This window comes from Telmatherina bonti, assembly GCF_933228915.1.
Source record: "Telmatherina bonti genome assembly, chromosome: 21".
NCBI classification, from domain to species: domain Eukaryota; kingdom Metazoa; phylum Chordata; class Actinopteri; order Atheriniformes; family Telmatherinidae; genus Telmatherina; species Telmatherina bonti.
Window position 1 is genome coordinate 19,094,443 of NC_136630.1, and position 26,215 is coordinate 19,120,657.

Sequence of the window (26,215 nt, forward strand, 5' to 3'; positions counted from 1 at the left end):
ACAGAACAGTACCAACATTAAGTGCCACAGGAGTTGGGAACAAAAACGTAGTACAAAAATAAGTCCGTTCAAAAGCTGAACTCAAATGTGCTTGTGTGCTATAGGCTACTGCGATAGAGGAAAAAGTTGCAATGAGGTTATCATGATCATTAATACAAGCATGACTTTAAACAACATACCATGAGGGCCCGTCAATGCTAGCAAGGATATATGAAGTCTGATGTCACTGTATTCAATATAATAATTAGTCAAAACACAAGAGAAACTGTCATTTTGTGCACTGAAAACGAAACTTTGAGCATATTGCTTGAAATACAACCTGTAAACCAGCAGAGTTGAATTCCAGAGCAGCTGACTGCACAAACGACACACGGATTCTTTATGGTCATCCTCTTCAGGCTACATACATGTGCTAATAATAAGAAGAAACCATGTCATGGAGAGACCATCCTGAAACTAACATTTTAGCATTGATGCTTCATCCTTGCAGTGTCTGACACAAATGTCACTTTTTGAGTTTGATTACAGTGCATGAGGCAATACGTAGCAGTCGTTGGGTAGGCAGGACTTTCGAGGTATTTCTTACTTTTGAAGAGTCTTAAACATGATCAGGTATAAAATTAAAACGCATAAAACAGGAAAAGAAAAAAGGATTTAAGTTTGTTGAGAACAAAGGCCATCTGTCCAGCTTTTGCTGCAAGTCTTATGTGAAAAGAAACCAGTGAAAGGACAACAGGCACATTACACAATGCTTGGACCAAGAAAAAAAAAAAGCTCAGTTTCGCTTATATTGATACTCAAGCATTGTGAGCTTTACAGAACTGAAGCCATATTCATGCTTGTTTCATGTGGAACATTTCTGAGGAAAAACAAACCATGGGGACTTAGTCACTCTTCACTGACAGTTATGATACTGCAATTAATTACTATAAGAAAACCACTCATCCCTTAGGAGAGCCACAGATCTGCTGATTAAATGAAGAAAATATTCAGTTAGCATCATAATGTCAGTGATTTACAGTGTAACAAGTTCAGAGAGAGGAGGTATTTTTACATAAGCTGCTACAATCGACACATTTTAGGCACTAACGCGTCAACATAATCGATGCTTCTCAAAGGTTTCAAAGTTCTGCAGCGTGCACGTCAAGTGGAGCTGCGGATCCATGTTGGAATGACAACCCTAACATGACTTTAACTTTAAAAGTGTTGAAATGGCACAAGTGATAAAAAATACTATGTTTAGTTCAGAAACTGATAATTTACAATGCTTTCCACTTCAGGTATGTTCCTTTTGAAGGTTTACCCTGAGTGCAGCCAACAACACACCATCCTTGGCTCAATCCTTCCTGCTTTTTGTAACTGAGAACTAATAAGATATAAACTGAGTCATGAGATGGTCCTTAAAGGCTACATGAGATTAAGAGAACAGTTTTTACAACATTCATAAATTGTTCTTCTAATAAAATATACACATAAAATAACATCAATCAATACAACTATTTTCGCATACAATATCACTCCGAATGATTTTGTATATTTTTTAGCAGAACAACTATTTACTTATTAGAGGAATTCACTTTGCCACTGACTTTCGGACATACCCAGAGGTATTTGACTTAAAAATATAGGCTTGCCCTACTGTATGTCAACTCTCAAAACAAGGTAAAAAGTCCTTCAACACTGACGGCAAAGCTGACAAAGGGATTCAGAGATAAATATAGTTTGTGTATTTAGTTTCCTAAGGAACTTACAGAGGCACTGAACAACATTATACAAAGCAAGAGTTGGTTCAAACAGTACTGTTTTACAAAACAAGTTAGTCATCTTTGCTGACGCTCTGACATGAACCTGGGCTGTGGTTTTCTGTTCACTTTGGTTGGTTTGTTTTTATAGTGGGATGAGCGAAGACTAAAGTTTCCATCACCTCCCCTGGTTTAGGGGGAGCCTGTGTATTTACAGAAAACATTCAGGCTTTATTAAAAGCAGACTGATAAACCCTTTGGAGATGTTACAGCGATGCTGCCGTCTCTTTCAGAGGTAAGAGGTCTGTGCTGAAGTGTGCATCTCTTGAAAAGAGCTTCTATGTGGATCAAGGAACAATTTAAGAAAAAAAGTATAAAGTGTTACAATTACTGATTGAGGAAAAACTAACTTCAATAAGAAGACCACATGTCCTCTTCGCCTTAAAGTCTGGAGCACTTCTTTATAGGAAAGACCCCATGTCCAGGTCCATAAATGTGTTAGCATCCATGCTAAAGGAGTCGTCGTACGTATGGGTGGTGTTTTCGTGCATTTTCTGATGGTGACGTAGGTTGGATTTGCTGGAGAAGCTCTTGTCGCACAGCAAGCAGGCAAAAGGCTTCTCTTTGGTGTGTATTCTCCTGTGACATATGAGTTGAGTGGACACACGGAAAGCCTTCCCACACTCCTGGCACTGGTAACGCTTTGGCTCTGTGTGAATGCGTCGGTGGTTCTTGAGAGCCATCAGGTTGGTGAACTCTTTCTGGCACACTGTGCAGAAGAAAGAGCCTGTCTTGTGGCTGTTCTTGTGATTGAGGAGGGAGCCAGCGTGGCGATAGGTGCGGCCACAGTGCTCACAAACGTGGCTCTTCTCAGTAGTGGAAGTGTCCTTGCTCATCTGGGAATTAGTTATGCTTTCTGGAATATGGGATAAAGGGGGTGGCACTTGATTGGGCATCTCACCCATTTCCATAGACTGATTTATTCCCGAGTCCCAACAGATGTTGCTCTCTGCAGACTTATCCACGCCTTGTTGATATGGGCCGTGAGCCATGTGGTGCACATCATGATGCTCTTGGTAGCTGGTTGCGTCGGGAAAGCTCTGCTGGCAGAGGCTGCAGATCACAGCTCGGTCCTTTGAGTGCACCTCCATGTGGCTCTGCAGGTGTGAGACAAGACAGAAGGTCTTGCCGCATTCAGCGCAGCAGTGACGCCTCATTTGGGAGTGTATCTGCAGAGTGAGAGGGTCAGGGAACGTCTGGAGGCACAAGGAGCACTGATGCAGGTTTTCAGAATGGGATTTCTTGTGGTTGAGGAGGGAGCCAGCATGACGGTAGGAACGCCCACACAGGTCACACCTGGAGCAGAAATATACTTATATTAAATCCCTCGTAAGACACTGAAAATCATCTCATTTAAACACATACAAGATTATTTATAAAAGTATTACAAATTGATATATGAACTAATCGAGACATTTTGGTAAAAAAAAAAAAAAAAAAAAAAAAAAAAAAAAGCTTGACAGCATTTCTAGAGTTGTGTAGTAGTGAAACTGTTCCTTCTACAAGCACATTTCACAGACTTTTTGTAATTTATCTCAACATAATGGCATGCTTAAATCATAATACAAATAAATTTTAAAAAGTGACTCCTTATACTAGTCAAGACATTTTCTCAATGACTCCTATATTAACTAACAGAAAGACATTGCACAGAGGACACAAACTCACTTGAAGCATTTGTCTCCCCTCTCTGAGTGCTGGACTCCAGACTGTGTGCCGTCCTCCTGACCTCTGCGACAGCGGTGCCTCTTCAGGCCAGACCTGCCCTGAAAACTCTTTCCACACGAAGGACAGCTGAAGTGACTCATCGCCCGATTATGGATCCTCTGGTGGTTGTGTAGGATGCTAGCAAGGCGAAAGGCCTTTCCACATGTGAGACACACATATTTTTTCTTTTGTGTGTGGATGCGGGTGTGATTGCGTAAAGCCATTGGGTTAGTGAAGGGCTTCGAACAGAAGGTGCAACTGAAGTGTCCTGTCTTGTGGGTATTTTTGTGATTCAACAGCGAGCCGGCATGGCGGTAACTGCGATTACATATGTTGCATCTGAATGGCCGCTCTTCTTTATTTGGTGATGTATCGGATTGTGAATCCCTGTCTGAGGGTCCTTCACAGGTGTGTGCTGCCAGCTGGTCAACAGAGACAAAGGCTTGCTTACATTCCTTGCATTTAAAGGCTCTAGACTTCAGGCCCTTTTTAACGCCAGCTCCATCCTTTCTTAGGTCTGCACACACATGAGCCAAAAGCTGTTTCTTTCCTCTGAAGCCTTTTCCACAGTTTTGGCATGAGTGCTTTTTATATGCAAAGTGGGTCCGCAAGTGGTTCTTCATAGCTAGCTGATTAGAATAAGTGTTGTTACAAATGGAACAGTAATAGTCACCTGTTTTATGCGAGTTTCTGTGGTTTACCAGACTTCCTGCATGACGATAAGTACGGCCACACTGGTCACAAGCAAAGGGGCGCCGGTCCCTCATGTCCTCCAATTTAACTGAGGTTTGCAGCTTTGCTTGACCTGCTTTTTCCTCTGGCAGCTGCTTGCAGGAAGGCACAGAAGTAAAAGCTTGACTGGCATTTGAAGCTAAGGATGGTGTTTTTCCATCCGATTTGGTGCCATTCATTTGCATTAAAGTCTGGATCTGACTGTTGAGTTCCTGGATTTTTGCTTGGTTTTGTTTGTGCCTTCTGAGGTGGATCAAGAGCTGCTTCTGAATCTTGAAAGCTTTCCCACACTCATGGCAAGTATACCTTGGGAAGGAAAGAAGGCATGCAGTTAAAAACGGACATTTCAGTTCATGCTACACCGATAATATTAATGTATGGGGTCCAAGAAGAGTCATGTGATGGTAAGACCTAACGATAATGGTGGGTATACCACTAAATAAAATGTTGGAGTCAAAAACTTGTGATGTGTTGCCTTTTCTTTTTGGTCTGATTATTCAAAATACTATTTTGTTTAAAAAAAAAAAAGTTACTGAACCAGAACATTTAATGGTGAGTTTATGGTTCAGACACTTTTTATTATTCACTTTGTTAGAGAACACCAAGTTTTACAATAAATATTTAAACACTAAACATTCAAAAGTTTAGAGAGGGTCAAATTAAGTTCATAAACGCTTTTGGTGTACTTTAAATACTTTCTGACATACTAAAAGCTAAACATCCATTTGTGTATGCAGCTCTTTAAACATTTTCTTTCTTTTAAAATGCAATAGTAATTTTAAAATCTATGTTACAAATGTAAGAACAAACCTTTTAATATCGAAGTGGGATCGTTGATGGTTTTTGAGGGCCAACAGGTTGTAGAAGCGCTTCTGGCAGACGAGACATCTGAACACACCAGTTTTGTGGGACTTCTTATGATTAAGAAGAGAACCGGCATGCCTGTATGACCGCCCACATTGGTCGCACTTGTACTGACGATCTTCAGCATCAACAGCCCCTCTGGATACATTTGTCTCTTCATGTTGAATGACAACATTCACTTTCACTTCCTCTTTACAGTGTACTGACTCATCTTTCTTCACAGCTGTACAGCCATGGTTGTCAAGATGATCATAGCTTGTGCAGAAGAAACCGCAGATTCCACAGATGATCTGCTCTTTTTCTTTGCTTTCCTTTAAATCACTGTTCACAGGCAGGTACTTTGTGTCATCTACCTGGTCCTTGTTGTGCAGAAAATGATGCGCGATCAAGTCCTGCCTATTGGCAAAACTTTCCCCACATGTACTACAGATCATCATCTCTTCGAGCTCATCCTCCTTCACGTCTTCATGGGATGACATGGAAGAAGGCCCTGAGCTCGCAGGAGTGCTCTCTGATTGTGTGTGCCCTCGCAGATGACTCCTGAGAGCCCTCATGCTGGTGTAGCTGTTTCCACATATAGAGCATTGATAAAGATCTCCATCATCATCTTCCTCATCAACATCATCATCTTTTTTGCCAGCATTCAACTGAGCACTGCTCACATTTTCATGGAAGTTCTGTTCAAAACAACTTTGGTTGTGGCTCCCAGTCGGGCCACTGAACTCATTACTTTCTGAATCTCCAAAAGAACAATGACTGTTACTGGCCTGGAAGTTTAAACCATCAGCATACTGGCCACCTATAGTCTCATTCTGAGGCAGCAATGAGCAACTGTGAGACTTGATCCCAGCAATATCTTCAAATGTCTCACCACAGTCTGCACACATGTGCCTCTGCATCAGCTGTTCATTGTGAGGTAGATGTGCAGTCACATGCTGGGAGAAGTCCGGATTATTCTGCTCCTGATACAATGTTCCATCGCTGCAGTCTGCTCCGTTCTCCTGATCAATACCAAGCACAGGGGGAACTCTGTCTTCATGCTCATTTTTGGAGGAGAAACAACCTCGCTGGTTATCCAGAGACAGAGGTTCATCAGAGAGCCAGTCTCCAGCCATGCTGAGGCTGAAAGATGACTGCTGAGCTTTGTGCAGACGAAGGTGACTTTTGAGAGCAGCCAGGTGTGGATAATTCTTTCTGCAAATGGAGCACTGGTAAATCCCCACCTGATGTGACCTTTTGTGGTTGATGAGGCTCCCAGAGTGACGGTAGCTTTTACCACAGATTTGACACTTGAAAGGGCGCTCATCAGACTCTACAGTGCAGGTTTCCTCAACTTTAGTTGCATTGACAATATTTTGCATGGGCATGAGTGTGGGATTGTGAAGACTCGTGTCCATGACTGGGGGTTCTCCCTGAGCACAATAGGAAATTGGTTTTTGATCAAGAGAGCAATCTGAAAATATGTGACCGTTACTTTTGATCTTATCCTGCTCTGGCATATCAAAACATCCAGGGTTATCTATTGATGGCACTGAAGAAAAATTATTTATAGGAGGCGAATAAAAATGAGACTCAGTTGAAGCAGTACTGTTATCATATGACGCATTTTGGTTCTCTGACAAACTATCTTGAAGACCAAATGACAGAGAAGAAGAGTTGTGTATTTGGATGTGCTCCTGGAACTCCTCATCATTAGGGAAAAGTACTTGACACAAATGACAAAAATTTACTGGAGCATTGTGGCTCTGAGATGAAAACTGATCCAATGTCATTTCAGCTTGAAGCCTGCCATTCAGACCGTGGTCTGTCCCACTTCTCACCTTGTGAGTTCTCTGATGGCTGTAAAGGGCAGCCATGTTATTAAATAGTTTGAAACACACAGTGCACTCAAACATTCCTACTTGGTGAGTCTTTTTATGATTGGTCAGACTTCGATGGTGTATGTATGACTTGTCACACAAATCACACCTGAATGGTCTGTTTACTGTGTCATCACAGGATTCAGATTGTGAATTATAAATATCCTCCGTTTTGTACTCAGAAGGGCAATTTTCAGCAGGAATCCCATCACTGACAGACTGCTCACTAATCGGTTGATAATTTTCTGTTTCATGTGGGGAAAATTGCTCGTCTATCCTTCTGTATGATTCTTCTTTTGCTTTTCGGGCAAGATGAACTCTCTCGTGTGTAGCCAGCTGAGTAGCCAAACGGAAAGCTTTCCCACACTCAGCACAGGAGTACTTTTTTAAATAAGTGTGGTTCCGGAGATGACTCTTTAGAGCAGAGGCATTAGAATTTTCTTTCCCACATATAGTGCACTGGAAAGAACCCACTTCATGAGTCTTTTTGTGGTTAGTCAGGCTGCCAGCATGTCTGTAACCACGTCCACATTTATCACATCTAAATTTGCGTTCATCCTCTCGTTGATAATGAACATCCATGTGCTCAAGCAGACTGGGCATACTGGAGCATACAATGCCACATTGTTTGCAAGGAAAACCTGTTGTCCTGCCAGGGTCTTGTACTGCCATTACAAGTTAATGACTGAGTTAACTTCAAAGAACACAAAGTTTCTGATTGTGCAGAGTGTAAATGCATTAGATGCCTTTCTAGTCTACGTAAAAGAATGGCAGTTGTTTACAAAAAGGTCCACTGGATGTCCTGGGATGCAATAGCACAAAAGATGTTGAGAGCCAATTCCAAACAATTAAGGAGGATGACTTGAGTTTAGCCTACGGAGACAGAAAAATACCTATTAGACACAGTTGTATATAATTCAATCACATATAACAGACCCAACAAATATTAATTATCTTGATTCAATCAGGGAACATGAATAATGTGGACGATTACATCTCAATATAGAATAATAAACACATAAAAATATAACACTCAATGTGTTAATATTGCATCGCTGCTAAATTAGCTTATTTTGGCCTATTGATGGACATTGGGCAGTATAACAACCAGCAGCACAATAACACTATGAAAAACTTGAAGTGAGCCGTCTGTGCATACAGTCTATAAATGAAGCGGTACTTTCTCAGGCTTTCAGTGTTGAGGTGTCCACAATACTGGGGAAAAACATATTTCAATGTAAGAAATTTAGCAATTATTTTGGATCGTAACTCAAAATGCTTCGTACGTAAATCTGAAAAAACAATTGCGGCTTGTTAACGACTTCTCAGCTATATTGTCAAGAATATATTTTTGTAAAGATCTCCAAGGTTAAACTACACCAAATAAAAAACAAGATATTAGCCAACCTTTTAAATTATAACATAAGTTTTTATCTGTATCCCGATAGTTTCAAAACTGTCACATTTAGACTAACTAGCTATGTCAATAAACTTGGACAGCAACGGCTGTCGCAAAAAGATTGCCGTTTTTAAATATTATTTTCTCCCACATAATTACAACACTCCAACAAACCCAAATATATCTGTGGAAAAACGAACATGTTATCTATGAATGTTAGCTTACGTTAGTAGACTACAGCTAGCTTAATCATGGCTAGCTAAACAAACATTGCACCAAAAAGCCAGTGAGTCGTTTTAAAAGACTAATCTCGTCAGCAAAAGCGTAAATTCCAATACCTGAAGCAAAACGATTCATCGTAAGCCTCAAAAAAATAAATCTTCATTCATTATTTAAAACAACTCAAGTAAATGTAAAAGATAATGCCAATTTTATTCAATTGTCTTTTATTCCTTCGTCCCCATCTCCACATTGCTCTTGTTGCTAGGAGACAGGAAATGTGCAACAGCGATATACTTCCCTCTTATTAGTACCTAGGATTTCCGTTCATAATGATTCAAAACGCGGTAAGCTCTGGATTTCAGAATTAAAAAAAACAAAACAAAACAAAAAAATCTATATTAATGAATTGTGCAAATCATTTGAAGTATATAATATTGGCTACTTTTGACAGCTGCGATAGCTAGCTGACATCGCTAGCTCTGCCATATTTAATTAACATAGTAAATTCTAATAATCTGTACAGTATTACTATGAATGCAGTATTTTACCAGTTCATTGTATATGTGATTATGCGTTTTTACATGTTATTTAACCACAGAACGCATTACGTTGCTGCACACTTGGCTTGCTTGCCGATAGCTGTCGTCATCATGGTCCTAGAGCCGACAGATTCCGCAGCCAGTCAACAGCATTCACTGTGTCTCACAGTCAATGGACTGCCGTTCTGTGTCATTATCAATCAACCATTAATGTCCTGATTCTGGTGAGGATAACTTTTATTCTTTAATGTACGATCAACACAAATGAAGCTAGTATACATAGCCGTGTGTATATGATCATGGATAGATTGAGAATTGCTGCAGCCAGCGGTCCTAAAGCCAGCCATTTTGAGTGAGTTAAAAATGTGAACTACGCAAGCTAGCATAATCTTATACGTACATTTCGACTCCTGCACTTTGCAACATCACCATGTTGGCTTGTGATGTTTGATCTTTTTCTCCAGACAGGCACTTGTCAGTCAGTCGTGCACAATGATCTGTGATATTTCATCGCCAACTTCCTTCCAATAAGCGGTTAGCTTATTGTCCCTGAGGTCCTAATGCCAGCCATTTTGTCATTAAATTCACACCTACCTATTCATTTCTGCAGTCATATTCACTGGATTGTGCAGCTTTTAAACCCACTCTTTCATCAGCAAATCTCACTTGAAGATCCGCTGAAGTCATTTATAAATCTTTAAGGAAGTTAGCTTCACCTTTGGAGCTACTTTGCCATATTCTGTTTTTGTCCTATTGGATTAATTATTTTTGTACAAATTGCATTATAGCTGTCTTTAATATTTTCTCTCTACAGACATAAAAATGGCCTCTCCTCCGCCTGCCAGTCCACCTCTTACAGAACAATGCACCCCTCCTCTGAAAGATGAAAAAAGTGAAGAGAAGGAAGAGGTGGTGAAGGGTCAGCCTGTAAAAAAACGTGGCAGGGGAAGGCCTCCGAAATCCAAACCTCTTTTCAAATGCTCTACGTGTCCCGAATCTTTTAAGAGTATGTCAGCTCTGCAGAGCCACACGCTATCAGCACATGTAAAGGAACAACAGCAGGACCATGCATGTTCTGAGTGTACTAAAACATTCTCAAGCAAGGCCCAACTTTCAAAGCATGAACGCACGCACTCATCTCAGCGCCCTTTTCAATGTCCAGATTGTCACAAGGCTTACAAGACTTCCACAGAACTACGCAATCATAGCCGCTCACACACTGGGGAAAAACCTTTTGTATGCTCGGACTGCGGAAAGGCCTTCATGCAGGCTATATGCCTTAGGATCCATATGACGCAGCACAGCGGAGAGCGCCCGTACTCGTGCAGTCAGTGCTCCAAGAGCTACCCCACATTGTCCAAACTGAAAGTACATGAGCGCTCTCACACTGGAGAGAAGCCGTACTTCTGTGCAGAGTGTGGTAAAAGCTTCGCTGATCCCTCGGTGTTTCGAAAACACAGAAGGAACCACCAGGGGCATCGGCCATATGCCTGTGACGAGTGTGGCAAAACGTATACAGAGCTGAAGGACCTGAAAAACCACGAACGCTCTCACACAGGAGAAAAACCGTTCCTGTGCTCAGACTGTGGCAAAGCCTTCTCCCGTTCCTCCTCATTGGCGTGCCACCAGCGTATTCACTCTCAGAAAAAACCCTATCAGTGCGAGCAGTGTGGAAAAGGCTTTACTCAGCTGTCCTCATACCAGTCTCATCTCCGCACCCATTCTGGTGAGAAGCCATTCCTTTGTCCTCAGTGTGGCAAGATGTTTTCTGACCCCTCCAGTTTCCGCCGACACCAGCGCGCTCACATGGGTTTCAAGCCGTATCCTTGTGATAAGTGTTCGAAGCGATTTCGCCAGCCGGCCGACCTTGCTGTACACGAACGTGTTCACTCTGGAGAGCGGCCTTACAAGTGTCAGAGCTGTGACAAGGCCTTTGTTGCATCCTGGGATTTGCGGCGCCACATGCTCGTTCACACAGGACTAAGGCCCTTCTCATGCACAGAGTGTGACAAGTCATTTGCTGAGCGCTCCAGCCTTAACAAGCATCGGCGCGTGCACTCTGGAGAAAGGCCTTTCAAATGTGAGGAGTGTCTGAAGTCATTCGTGGTGTCCTCAAGCCTGCGCAAACATGAAAGAACTCACCTAGCTGAGCATTCTGAGCCCCAGCAACAACAACAGCAGCAGGATGCTGAGTCTGCATCGGCCTCAGGCTTCACTGCCCACACAACTCTTCCTCAGTTCTCCTGTGCTCATTGTGACGCTACGTTCGGTACCTGGGATGAACTTCAGGCTCATGAAAACCTTCATTCCATTGACTGTACACCCTCATCTGTTACCAAAATTGTGCCACTGAGCTCACATGTCTGTGAAACCTGCCATGCAGAGTTTGCACAGCTGACGGACTTGCAGGAGCACGAGAAGCAGCATCCGAAGCCGAGGCCACATGTTTGCAACAGCTGTGGCAAAAGCTTCCTTAACAAATCTGGACTGCGTAAACATCAAAAGATCCATTCCAACAACAAATCTCACAACTGCCCCCACTGTGGCAAAGCCTTCCTGTTCGCTGCCTACCTTCGCAAACACTTACGGACTCATGCAGATGCCGGACCAGCTGCCGCACATCTTGGGGACCTAAATATTATTCATACAGACCCGCTCCCCTCTCCTCCACCTTCCAGTGAGGTTTCTGCCTCCACTGTTGAACCAAGCACTATATCGCTGACAGTCCCGGTGACTGTACCTGTGACTGCTTTTCACAATCTACCAGAGTACTTAGTCAAAGAAGAGGGACTGTAAATGTTTTGTAGATGTTTTTTAAGTTTAATTTCACAGACAACAAGCAAATGGCCTTAAATCATTTTTAGATGATGAATAGGTCTTGATTCAGCTTGATTAAATAATAAAAAAAAACTCCCCCATAACTTAAAATAGACTCACATTTATGTAAATTGTTGCTATCTAGTTAATATTTTCTATTGCTATATTTTGAAAAATGTAACGTATCATGTTTGTGCTTCATAATCTATATTATACCATATGACATTAATTTATATGTTGTTGTTTTTTTTTTTTAAAGTAATACAACATATGCTGCTTACTGTAAAATCATAATGAAAAAAATCAACACATTTGGTTTTAGATAAACAGTTTAAAAAAAATCTGTTCTTATTGAAAGGACATCCTAAGTGTTTCTTTTTTATTTGATTCACTGGTTGTTGGGGCAAATGGCCTGTAATAGTTTTAACGTATTGTTATTAGTATCCTGATTGGAATACAAGTTGTTTAGAAAACTAAAAAAAAAAAAAGGCTTTGTGGCATTCCAGAAAATTCAAGTAATAATTATTTTATATCAATAAAATATATTAAAAGCCTGCTTATTCTTTTGTTTTTCCTTTTTACAAGACAAATGTCTGTTTATGCAGCTTCTGTGCACAAGCATTTTTAATGTCTAGTAGGAAGATTAGAGCACAAAAACAATGCCATGCCATGTCAGCAATTGGCTTGGTGAGAAAGTAACACATATGCATTATGAGTGACACTTCCTGAACCCATAAGAGTGGATGCAAATTTAGAGTGATATTCCATTTGCAGACTAACCCTTAAAGGTAAGCTATTATACATGCTACATTTGGCTGCCATTAATGGCCGCTTTAGCTCCAAATGCATTAAAATTGTGAGAAGGCTATTTTGCACGGTTGCTGTGACAAATTTGACATTTTTAAGTTGACTTTTTTTTTAAATTTTATTTTGGCTGAAGTTTTTTATGTTTTCATGAACACAAGCTCTGTACAGTTAATTGCTAAAGTTAGTGAATACAGGAATGTTTTCTTATTGATATAAAACTTAAGATTAAGGATTCTTTATTATTTTGGGCAAAATTAGTTAATTATATCAGTTTTGTGCATTTTATTATTAAAACAAAAAAAGTTTGATCAGATGACTTGTATTAAACACTCAATATTTATTACCTTATTAAGTCTGTTAATAAACACCCAGCTTTTGTAAACTTCAGTATCCTGGGCTGCTTTAGTGAGCTGCCTAACACTGCAGAATTCAACGCTGCTTATGATGCGTGACAAAATGACAAAGTGATCTTTGGTAATTTGGTAAAGTCATAATAATAGTAACGACAATACAGGTCAGGTTAAGGTCTGGGTAACCAAGACGTTTTTGTGACATCTGAGTGGGATTGTTATAAAGGCTAATTAAAATCTTCCAAAAAGTCATGAGAAGAAAACATTTTCATCACAAAATTCGGGATAAAACTTTCAGAAATGAATTCTTAAACAGGTATTGCTTTTAGGAAACAATGTGATTCATGAAGATAAAGCTATATTTTGCCCCACAGCGAGCAAAATACACTTCTCCAACTGGTTTGGGGTTTGCTGCTTATGGCAAGAGAGCATTTCACCAGTTTGGACTAAAATACCTTCAATTATCAGCAAACATCCATCTTAGATATTAAAAACATCAGTGAAAAAATGGCCGGTGGCATCTGATAAGATTAATGATAGAGCAGATGTGATATTAGGTGAAATGATGTAACATGAATGCATGAGGACAATTTGTCAGTTATGTCTAACTTTTTCCAGCCTCCTCACAAACACCACCAGCAAAAGTGACAATGGCTGCCTTGGTTACAGGACTCATCCCCATCCTGAGGACAGCAGTAGATGCCACCACCACCTACAAGTGCCGATCCTTGTGGTTTGGCTTCTTGTGCATCCGGCTGGTTATCCTCTTCCTCGCCCAGGTTCCCTTTACCAAACTGGATGCTGACTTCACCTGCAATGGCACGAGAGACAACATCTGCACCAAGGCCTGCTTTAATGAACAGTTCCAAAAACCCATGTTGGTAGCCTGGAATTTTATTTTTCTCTTGGTTGTCATCTCTGTCTTGCTCATGGAGCTCTTCACCTCCCATCTTCGGTCAATAGCCTCGAAGAAGAGCTCCCGGATGAAGGATGTGGAACTAGAGGGTCAGGGAAAAGAGCAGGCTCAGGTAGTGGCTGAAGACCCCAGGGGCAAGACGTTTTTGGACCTCCACAAAGACAGGAGCACTGTGTGCATCTACCTGCTCAGCATTGTTCTGCGTATTCTGATTGAATCCTGGTTTTTGTATGTTCTACTTTACTGGAATCTGCCGGCACTGAGCGATGCTCCATATAAATGCACCGCCAAAATCTGCCTACAGCTGCATGTTTGTGTTGTTAGGGCTGCACCAGAGAAACGAATGTCTATATATGCCTTGACCTCTATCTCTGGCATGATTATCCTATGTTCAGTCTTATTTTGCATGTACGCCATCGCTCATTACCTTTGCAACTTTTAAAACTTGACACCATTTTCTACTTGCACTGTTTTGATGTAGACTCACAGATGGACCCATTAAATAACATTTAATGCACCCTATTTATAATGCAGCCTACATGCAGTGCTGTTAAGTCGGACTTGTGTGTTTATATTTCCTCTTGCATGTGTAAAATCATATCACGCACAAAAGGTTTTCTTAAAGTATGAGAAGTATTACACTGACACCACAGAATCTCGATGTTATCTGTGTGATAGTGTTACTGAATCAGGCTTTGTGTTTTTGTCAGTGTAAAAAACACAAACTGCCACAGTGACAGTGTCAAACACACACCCAGTTTTATTGTTTAACATCTCAGCAGTTTCTGAACGTGACAATGAAAAAAAAAACAACAAGTCTTAGCCAGATAAACCAGTTGTGTCACATCCATTTATTTTGCCCATATTGTATCTTTTAATATTTCGCAGGTATTTATTCAACCAGAGTCCAATTTTAGTGACTTCATGATTTGTGACTTTAGTTATTTAGGCTGAGGTAAAAGATGAAGAGAGACCCCTGGTTAGAGTTAAAGTTTATTCTTCAGTGAAATGGACTTCCTGTTGCTGTGCTTCATAGTGTAGAGCAGAGCGGCACCAGCATCTGTTAAAGACTGGTGGGAGGAGAAAAATGAGTGGCATTACACATATCTTAGTTTTAAATGAAGTCATTTTAAAGGGACATGAATTACCTGAGAATCTGAAATGACAGTTTTTCCCTGAAAAAAGCAAACAAAACAATGAAGTGTTTTAGTCTGAAGACTTGCACAAGTAACTGTAAAGTCTAACAAAAACAGTAAAAACTTACCCTAGTGAAACAATGTATGTTGCTGTATATTGGCTCCATCTTTTTAACCCATTCTTGGAATAAATGTTCTTCTTCTGCATTGTGATTATGCTCTCTGCAATTTTTACAAATATGGTTGATTATCTGTCGAACCTTGACAATAATTTGCATCCAATAAAATAAAAACATCTCTCTATATGCTTTCTATTTAATGTGTGTAATCAGCCTTTGTTGAATACCTTTGACAGTTAAAGTAGCTTTTATACTGGCCACCCACCAATGCTGCTGACAGTCCAGAGATCCCTGCTTTTACTCACATTGCTCTTTCAATGAGCTTCCGCTGCAGCTCTCCCTCCTCCTTAGCATCAAGGAAGCGGCCTCTGACAGCTAGAGCGGCACTGGCCTGTGAAGAGTTGAGCTGAATGATGGCCAGAGACATAGAGGACAGGGCTGCCGAGCTGAGAAGGAGGATCACTTTTGTCATGAAAAGTGCTCCTCAGCATTTACAGCATTAGTTTTGCTGTTCTAATACCATAAAAACACACAAGAGCTGCTGTTTCTGCTCAGATGACCTTCATTTAGCATATGAAGCATTCTGATCGGGCTGAGTGGTTTATTTACCTAAATGTTAAAATGGATGAGAAATTATTTAGCATGGTGCAATCAGTTCTACATGAAAGCTTCAGTTTCTCAGCAACTGTGTCCTTGGATTTTCAAACACTTTTGCTTAAAGGTTGACTGAAAATGTTGTGAAAACCCAATCATTTGCTATCCCGAGGGGGAGAAAACCTCTCTCATTAACAATATCAGAAGATAATGAGTCAATTAGGCTTCTGAGAGGGCCAGAGGCATGCAAATAAAAAGTCATTTTTAAAGGTAAATGAAGGATTGTTAATTATAACAGCATTATCATCACCTGTCATCTGTGACTTCTTGGTCAGCAGTTAACACTCTGAGCATCATCCATCCGCTTCTCTGCTTGTATCTGATCTGCAGCTGGATGGATATCCGGCTGCCAGGAGTTGGTGGCAGCACTAAAAGTAAAGAAGATGAAAAAAAGAAGAATGCCAGAGATGGTAAAACAGGACACTGACTGAATGTTTTCACAACATAGACAAAGAAAGTTGTTCTTTTCTTGTGCCTTGTTGTGACCTATGGGTTCGCATTTAAAGCTAAAATTCAGGGTATTAATTTTGACAGCAGAATGAGATAAACTGACCCATGTCTTTTATATTCCACTGAACACATATATCCCTTTTCATATGTGGTCATTAAAGCCAAATTCAGTTTTAACTGTTGCCTTTGCTCAAATAAATATATATGTGAAAAAGATCAACAACTCAGCAACACTAGCAGAGTAACTTTAACACCTTTAATCTTCCTAAGTGCGTCAGTAAAATGTCTTCTACTACAGCCATCTACAATATACATAAAACACAACCTGCAGTTTTATTTTATGTGATATAAGTTTTGGAAACATAGAAGGCCAACAATAAACATCCAGTTCATATAAGAGAATAAGTTGATGACCATTTAATTTGATGTTTTTTTTTTATTTTTTTATTTTTTTATTTTATTTTTTTTATTAAAGTTTGATGCTTGGAGTTATTTTGGATTATTTTTGCAATTTGTCCCAAAATAATCAGAAGTACATTTTCAATTTTAAAAATATTTAAAAACATCTGATGAATGAAGTACATATTTGTTTGTTGAAAAACCCATTACATGGGAGGGGTGTTTGCATATGGAAGAACGCTATCTGGAATTTGCCTTTTATTCATGACGGCGAATGACCAAGGAGGCAACAACATCATCACATTAAACTCTTTAGATACCATGATGATTCATACAAAATTTCTTTTAGTACAGGAATGAATTGTTGAAGTAAACTGACTAACAACACTGCATCCTTTAATGAAGCTGACTCTTACTGACAGACATTTTTTTATTTTCTGGCAGCTTCTGCAGTCACTATCATCTAGATTCTAAAAGAAAAAAAATCACAGATAGCAGAAGGACATGTATCCAATGGAAATCATCATTTCAGACAAATCAAAATACGGACCTCTGCCATAGCCAAGCAGCATAATTTATAAGTTTCATTTTTTTCTTTTTAGTCTTGTTGCTGCTCTGCTCTATTTGTGAAACGTGTTTTTCTTCAGCAAAAATGTAAACTACCAAATACTTAAATATTATCATGCAGCCCCTGCTTTTTTTTTTTAAAAACCAGCACAGCTGACAGAACATGATAGAGTGATGGTAAATCACTTGTGACTTCTTAGTAATTTTTTTTACCTTCTGTGTTTTGGTCAATGGTCCCAAACTGGAAGGTGATCTCTGTGTCTGGGTTGACATTCCCAACCTCTCTGGTTCCTTTATGTCCTGCTTCTCTTTCTCCTTTCATACACCTGCAGCAAAACAAAACATGAATTATTGCTGTTAAGTTCAATATTATAATTAAAATAGTTTGAACATTTTATATATTTTTTTGCTAAGAATCTAAAACATAGATATGGTTACTGATAGAGCAGAACTTACAGTGACTTGGGCAGCAGCAACGTCACAGAACAGTGAGTGGCCACAGTTTCCTTTTGGATAATCTCTTCAAACTCTGCGTACAGCATATTAGGACTGGTGATGACAACCTGGAAAAAGCACAAATTTATACATGAGAAGTGTTTGATGCTATGTTTTTAGTATGACATGAATAAAATCTGACCCAGTTGTTGAGACAAATCACGTGTGACACAGCATTGCCTCTTACTTTCCCTCCAGTGCGATCAGTGAGTCTTCCCAGCTCATCTAGCCTGCAGTCAGTCCCCTCTATGGACAGCACAGATACTGTCACACTGAGGGAACAAGGACATTTCAGAATGACCTTCATCATGGCACATCTAAATCAACTGAGCAACAACAGTCCTCCACCTTAAGGGTTCCTTTATAATTACTACATTTCTTTGAAAACTAAAGACGCAAGGCTTCAAACATCTAAACCGGTTTGTCAAAATGTATTTAGTTTGATACAATTCAGATTTTCAGAATATCTGGGACTTTTGGACTAACCCTTGATTAACAGCGTACTCCCCCAGTTCCTCGTAAAAGATTGTGGATGAGAGGAGGGTGCGAGCATCACTGTCCTCCTCTTCTAGATTCCCCAACTCTGCATTGGCTTTCCCATCTGTACAGATAATCACCTTTAAAATCAGCAGGGATAGCAGATCAGAAAAACTGCAATATAAATACTTACCAAATAAAGTATTTGCATGTTTTAATGATATTTACAGACTCATATCTATCTATCTATCTATCTATCTATCTATCTATCTATCTATCTATCTATCTATCTATCTATCTATCTATCTATCTATCTATCTATCTATCTATCTATCTATCTATCTATCTATCTATCCATCTATCTATCTATCTATCTATCTATCTATCTATCTATCTATCTATCTATATATATATATACATTATACATTATACATACATTATACATACATTATATGTATATATGTATGTATGTATGTATGTATGTATATATATATATATATATATATATATATATATATACATATATATATACATATATATATGAGTCTGGAAATATCATATATCATCATATAGAATAAATTAATAGAATCCAAAATATCTTGTTTAACAAAGCTTGCTTTCAATAACATCTCAGAATGTTTAACACTAGAAAGCTGGATTGAGGTTCTTTCAAAATAAATTACATATAAAATCGACACGAGTACTGGGAAGACTTCAGAGCCAAACTGACCTTTGAGCCTGGATGTCTGGAGGCCATTGCAATTGTAAAGAGAGCAGCTGGACCCAAAGCCGTGGTGCCATTTGCAGATAAGCTTCCAACCAGATAAGCAAATGACAATTAACATTAATTTGTAGATTAAAAAATAAATGAACTAACAGAATACCTGAGAATTAACATTAATTGTTCTTTTTACCCCCTGACTTGTAGTTGTCGGCAGTCTTTGGTCTGTGCGAGTGGAGGTGGACTGGGAAAGTTGTATGCAGCCTCTTTTAAGTATTCACTGTCATTTAACTCAGCACCACTCAGGGTACATGATGGGAAATCCTCATGCCCATGCACTGTCACCTGGTGGTGCAAATCAAAGATCAGGAGACAATGAAAAGCAACAGCAAAAACCTCAAGAATAATTTTTTCGACTGTGAAAAACCAGGGAGAAAATGTGCACCCAAATCAAATGTGAGGAAGCATACACACCCAATAGTTGAAGGTGATGAACCCCACTCGTATGTCAGGTTGTTGTTCACTCAGTGTCTGAACACATTGTAACACGGCTTCTTGGACAAACTGATTTGAATAAAATTATTATTTGCATTTTCCGGAGATCACAATTGCACAGTTATTATATTTGTTATCCTTGTTGTTTTAAGCAGTTATATTCAATAAAATGTAATTATAAATTTGCAAAAGAGGTGAACCAATCTGTTCCCAAAGTTGTAATATAAATAATTAAAGAACCCACCTGGAGCCTGGATTTGTTGACAGTTTGGTTTCCCTCCATTACCTTAAAATAATAAAAGACCAAAGGTTGATGTTATGTATGCCTGCACTGACAAGTGGCCTCATGATCCCAGGTGAACTGTGACTTCTGTTGTACCTGGGAGGTGATACTCATGGAGCCTGAGACATCGATGCAGAAAAGCAGCAGAGCATCAGCAGCACAAAGGGGCTTTTCATCAGGGTTGAGCAGGAAAAGTCCATCCTGAATAGCATTTACAGGACACTGGGATTCGTTGAGAGAGCTGGTTAAGTGACAGAAGTAACACACATCAACCTGGAATAAAACAGACAAGAGAGTCCACTCAGAGACAAACCAATTCAATCAATCATTATGATCCATGATTTTTACACCGGACTGCCTGCATAAGTTTGTCACGTTATAAATTTCTTTATTAGCAAGAACAAGTGTGATGAATATTTGAGACCAATGATTTTTAATAGTGTTCAGTTAAATTTTGTGTTATTACCACATTGTCATAGCAGGTGTTCAGTATGGAGCCACACTGAGAGCAGCAGGTGGGTTCCCCTTGTGTGGGCTGCACTGGAAAAACACAATAGCATCATCACCATATGCAAATAGGACTGAGAATCAGACTTGACGGGTGATAACGATTACATTTGCCAACCTCTTTCCTCTGAGAGCAATTTTCCTAAACTGACAAGAACCACATTGGGATTTCCTGGCAGAGGCTCCTTATCTGCTGATCCTGAGGTGGGAATAACATGACCATTTATAATTTGCATTCTTTTTTCTTTTATTAGCTTGACAAAGACTGTTCTAAGTACCTTTAGTGGTAGGTGATAAGCAATGTGGCGTGTCTGAAGGAGATTTTTCAGGGGATGTGGGGGATGAGTGGGATGATGGTAACAACATCAAGTACTGTGGAATTAATTTCATAAACGCAGGTCTTGGAGGAATACCTGGGGCTGGAGTTTAGGATGAGGAAGAAGCTGGCATGATGTGTTTTTTTGAATGGAAAATGTGCAAAAAACAAACAAAATTTTGTGTAAATGGAACAGACAACATTGTGTTTTACCTGATGGTGACATGATGCCAGTTTCGGCTGGCAATTTAACATCACCACCTGTGCCTTCAGGTATACTGTAAGAGTAGTCAGGATCCCAGGGTTGCGTGTTGAAATCAAGCTCTTTTTTTGGCTCGTCATAGGTAAATATCTGACGGTTGGTATTGGAGGAAGCAGGAGGCTGCTGGTAAGATGGGGATGGGCTATTTCCTGCTGGTCTCATATGTCGTGGAAGAATAGCTGATTGAACAGACAACAGAGCGTTAAAGTAGTAATTAACCTATAAGTAAAATAGATTAGGATGTCTTATCATTGCTTTTTTATGGCTTTTACCTTTCCTTGTGTAATATACCTTGGTACATAATATGTGCATTCAAAATATATGCAAAGTTACTTTCACTATTTGAATAGTTATTGTCTATTGCAGACACACTTCTCCTGAACAGCCTGAAATGTCTCATTTGTCGGTCAGGCTTTTCCTCTGTTTCTTGCCTAAGTCTCCCTTATTACCTGTCTGCTTAGTATTGTCGTTGTATTTGAATATATAGTATAGATGTCAACACTAAAACAGTAATTCTATGTTTCTAGTCATATATTCAACATGTCGTCATATAGAGGGGGACCTCTACAAAAGTTATGTATTACCATTGTAAAAGCTTGTTTTATCTATTGCTGGTTCTTAAATGCTGCCGTCTTACAGGTTATTTTATTTTTTTGCAATGACTTGTAGGGTTTTTGGCTTTTATTTGGTAGTAGCTGGACAGGAAAAGGGATCAGAGAGATCAGGGAAGGCCTCCGGTCTGGGGGCCTTCCCAGTGCTGCGAGCCTCTGTAGCTGTAGCCTGTGTGGGGCTGCCACTCAACACATTTGAGCTGCACGCCCCCGAGATTTTAGATGTTTCCTTGCTCCAGCATACCTGATACAGACTAAATGCATATCATCAACATCTTGCAGTAAAGTCAGCCCAAGTTTGTTTATATTATAAATCATTAATACGAATCTGATGTGCAGAAGGTGAAAACGTGCATCTCCACAAATGGACATCCCTCACATAGGCTAACCAAAACAATGACTAATGAGTGGTTTTCCAGCAAGATGTTAGTGTGATTTTTTTTTGGCCAAGATGTGTGTGTACTAGTTTCCTATGACACTTGTATTGCACAAAAGTCCACTTAAAGCATTACTATAAATATAAGTTTCTGGGCCTAAAAAACTTTGCTGTTGACTTGTTTTGTTGCCACACTGACATTCATTATGCAAATTTGTAGAGCTGTCGATGGACCGCTGCACCTCAAGCTGCCATGAATGGTAAGTTTAAAGGCCCTTTACCCACTGTCAGTTTAGATAGGGCCCTCTATGGATGTACTGAACAGAGCCAGATTTGTGTCTAACTAAGAGAGACGTTTATAACAAATGTGAGACAAAACCTTTAATTAAGTTTAAAGAACAACTGCAGATAACTACGGGGCAAAGACCTTTTCAACAAGCTCTTTAGTGTTTTGCAGGTTATTTCCAAACAAAAATAACTCAAATTGTCCATTTACATGTGTAATGTCACAATTGTTATACCTGTTTTTCGAGATGACGTTGTGCCCTGAGAGGTTACATTCTTAGAAAGAGCTGCTTCCAGTCTCTTGTTAAAGTCATTGTTTTCATAGAAATGAGTGGGTTTTGCGATCTCCACTTCTCTCCTCTTTCCAGTTCGCGCAGTGATCTTGGGGGAAGTGGGGGACTGGTGTGCTTTGGCCTTTGCAGCTTGTGAAGGAGGGGGAGGAGGAGCAGCATTAGGACGGATCCACTTGATAGGAGGAAGGAGAGCTAAAAAACAGAAATTGAATCAGTGGAGTAGTTATTTAATGTATTAAATGTGAAGAAGTATGAATAAAACACTAGATTTTTCTAAATGTATATCATTTATTTCTATGCCACTTAGTCAAATTCAGGGTCTTGGTGAAGCCCATCTCATTAATTAGCAAGTGAGGAGCTGAGTACACCCTGGAGTGGTCGTTAGTTCATTACAATAAAAAAATAGATAACTTATTTATGCAAATGAGGAATCACTTTAGTCAGGAAACTTATTTAATATTACACATTGATGAGTAGTACACTCAGATCAACCTTTGCATTGAGTATTTGGAGATGAAATGTCAACATTTCTAACCAATTTCTCTCTACATAAGAGCTTCAGCTCTACAATAAAATTTTTTATACCTAATATACCCTCCTTAATATTTCTATTTAATTAAGACCCTGACTGACTCAGTCATTTAAACTGATTACCTTCTGAAATTGTCACTTGTGTGATTTGGCTATTGTTTTACTTTATGACTCAGTTTTGTTTACATATTCAATCTATATACAGAATAATTCAATCTACACACAGACTATTTGAAGATAATCTAAGATTTCTTGGTCCATTATTGATGACAATCTGTCCTGGTCCAGATACAGGTAAACAGCCTCAAACCATCATACCATTTTTCACAGATGAGATACGTTTCCTATGCTAAAACACATTTTCTCTCCAAAATGTATAGTCTGTGTTTTTTTTTTTAAATGTCTTTTTTGTCTTCTCAGTCCATAAAGCATTTTTTCACATTGTCTTCTTTATATTATCTAGCAGTGTTTTTTGGGGAGTTTAACCTAACTGGGCTGTCATGCAAGCCACTGTGTTCTCCTGGTGGATTGGTCAACATTAACATCAGCCAATAGTTCGTACCAAAACATATGGCGAGGTCACATTTCAGTATTACGGGCCTCGTCTATGGAACAGCCTGCCTGAGGGCCTCAGGGCTGCAGAGACTGTTGATGTTTTAAAAAAAACACTCAAGACCTACCTTTTTAGTTTAGCTTTTAACTAAGTTTCAACATTAGCCTAAGTTTATTCTTCTTTTTAGTTTATTTGATTTATTTATATATTTATTTACATATTAGTATAAATGTTATTATTTTATTATTTTTATATTATTTTTTACTTTTGTGTAGTTATCACTCCAGTTCTCTCCTCATTGGGGGTCCTCTTCACCCTGCTCTGACTTCATGGGTGTTGCTGTGGGGGGCTGTGCCTGTCTAGTGGGTTGAGATCCAGCGCTGCAGCCTTACAGTTGTGGCGTGGGTCCTGTCTGCCCGGGTGACCCCCATGGTGATGGCCTGGGTTGTTGTGGTTGGGAGTAGCCCTTTGTGTAGATGCACCCTGAGGATATAGTTTCCTTATCTGGTGCACATCTTGTACAAATGTACCTGGCCATTCATTTTCCTTTAACTGTTATAGGGGCTAATAGGGCATGGGTGAGGGTTGTTGTGGGTGGGTGAAAGGGGACTATGGGTGTATGTGTGTGTGTTTTATCTATTTTAATGTAAATTGTTTTATTTTGTAAAGCACTTTGCATTGTTTTTAAGTGTGAAAAGTGCTATACAAATAAAGTTTGATTTGATTTGATTTGATTTGATTTGATTTGAATAGAAAAGCCCTCTTTTAGCTGTTTTGGGGTTATTCTGGGTTTCTCCGTGACCTCACACTTTTTTACATGGCTTGCTTATGAAGTGACCTTGTTGGTCACTCCTGAGTGGGGCAACAGCCCTGTTGTCTCTATACACACTCTAAGTCTGGATAGATACTTTGTTATTACCCACTTTAAATACCCCCTTTTTTGTGCTTCATCATTTCGTATCGAGAACAATTCTCCTCTGAAACATGTTGCCCACTCACACTTACCCAACCGACTGAAGCTACTTGACTTTTCTAATTAGCTGCCAATCATTGAGCTTAACCATTATTTTGCCACACAAAACGTGTGATTTCATTTTTTTCTTTTGTGAAAGAACAACTTGTATAACTGAGATACAAATGTTTCACAAAAACTTGTAGTTATTACGAAAGCACTTACTATACATATAAAAATGAAAACAAACAGATACTGAGATGACTGTGTCGTGCAATAAAATAAATATGACCCAGAAAAGGTTCAGAAAAAAAGAATCAGAATGGAACACAATTGCTTCAGATGTAATATTGATGAGTGAAACATCAGCCTACACGGAACTGTACATAGAACTTTTTTTTTAATAGTTCCGTGTAAATACTTCAATTCATGTTACAACTCACAGTTTTCCCATCATATGAATAAGAAGGAAGAAACATGCCACAGCTTAAACACCTTTGTACATCTGATGGATTCTTTGAGTTATCAAATCATTTTTCCTGCCAAGAATGAATGAAATAGTTTTTGTCTATCTCACTTTAGCTGTGATTATATAATTGACGGGTGAGTTAAACAGCAAATAGACAGAGACCACATTTATTTTGAAAACCAATGTCAATGTCTCACCTGATCGTTTAATGATATTAGCACCAGATGGTTTTCCCCTTTTCTGAAGCAGCGGCGGTACATACACAAACCCACAAGCAAATTCCATTGTGGTTCAATCTGTTGATGACAAAAAGAAAACAGTTTTAATAAATATGGCAGCCAACAGTGCTAACAGAAGTGATACGAAAAAAACATCTAAAGTTGTCAAAGTAACACAACACTGCATGTCTATTTGGTTCTAAAGATTATAACACACCCATAACATCACGCAGCTGATCAGAAAATACTGTCCACATATCAAATCCAAGTAAATATGAAATAAATAAAATATACTTACGCATGAGGTGCCTTTTAAACTGACGACCTTGCAGAACTGAGAAATGTTGCTTCCTCTGCTGCCACACTTTTATTGTTTCTCAGACATCTCGTCCAACAGGTTTTGTTTCTCAACAGTCTTCCGTCAAGTCTCAAACTGGGTGGGTAGTCAAGTATTATATTAAACTTTCTGGCTTGAGTTAAACATTTCATGAATGTAAATATGAACTGGAGCTGAACCAAAAAACAAGCAGTAAAACATCAAGGGTCAAAGCTGTTAATAATTTCTCAATGTAAATTATTATTCCACTCTTACTGTCTCTTAGATTAATCTGTTGACTCAAAATAAATGAAACATGACCTACTTCTAAGATGTGAAAATCTATTTGACTAGGCCATGGCCTTTGTAACATACCAGTTTATTTATCTTGTTAATGCTGGTCTTGAGAAAGAACTGAAGGTTTGTGAAGGTACTGAGTGCATATTGTTTTCCATTTCTTTGCAAATTAATTGCAAAATATAACAAACTAAAAACCCAGTAAAACAATCTGAAAACACGACATTTCAGAAATGTTTATCTGTTTGTAAATCTGTTTACAAACAGATAAACATTGCATCATTGTTCAGGAAACACAAAGGTTCTTACTGTCCCATGTGATGGTTTATTGTTTCAGCATTTCTGGAGGTTTGGGGTTGTTGTTTAAGTTATCATGTGTGTGTTTTTGTTGTTTTGCTGCGTTTTTATGAAATCTAGTG

General features: G+C 39.2%; 3 protein-coding genes across 3 annotated transcripts; 1 reads left to right on the forward strand and 2 right to left on the reverse strand.

Moving 5' to 3' along the window:
- Positions 1-2,203: 2,203 nt before the first annotated feature.
- On the reverse strand, positions 2,204-7,636 carry znf646 (zinc finger protein 646; the record flags this gene model as incomplete). Its single annotated transcript, XM_079260455.1, has 3 exons — positions 2,204-3,098; positions 3,471-4,547; positions 5,052-7,636. The coding sequence occupies 3 exons, from the start codon at positions 7,634-7,636 to the stop codon at positions 2,204-2,206; spliced, it is 4,557 nt and encodes a 1,518-aa protein (XP_079116581.1).
- Positions 7,637-13,748: 6,112 nt separating this feature from the next.
- gjz1 (gap junction protein zeta 1) lies at positions 13,749-14,456 on the forward strand (the record flags this gene model as incomplete). The annotated part of the gene is made up of 1 exon (XM_079260299.1): positions 13,749-14,456. The coding sequence occupies one exon, from the start codon at positions 13,749-13,751 to the stop codon at positions 14,454-14,456; it is 708 nt and encodes a 235-aa protein (XP_079116425.1).
- A 504-nt stretch (positions 14,457-14,960) lies between these two features.
- LOC306771424 (circularly permutated Ras protein 1-like) lies at positions 14,961-25,604 on the reverse strand. The gene is made up of 21 exons (XM_079260589.1): positions 25,482-25,604; positions 25,163-25,261; positions 22,404-22,652; positions 20,835-21,074; positions 20,596-20,736; positions 20,436-20,507; positions 20,277-20,350; positions 19,907-20,083; positions 19,772-19,813; positions 19,507-19,596; positions 19,226-19,377; positions 19,042-19,123; positions 18,321-18,451; positions 18,022-18,106; positions 17,796-17,902; positions 17,553-17,665; positions 16,174-16,291; positions 15,575-15,715; positions 15,279-15,372; positions 15,163-15,189; positions 14,961-15,084 (listed from the first exon to the last, which is right to left on the reverse strand). Exons 2-21 carry the CDS (start codon positions 25,248-25,250, stop codon positions 15,001-15,003), a joined length of 2,307 nt encoding a protein of 768 aa, XP_079116715.1. The 5' UTR covers positions 25,251-25,261; positions 25,482-25,604; the 3' UTR covers positions 14,961-15,000.
- Between the last annotated feature and the right edge of the window lie 611 nt (positions 25,605-26,215).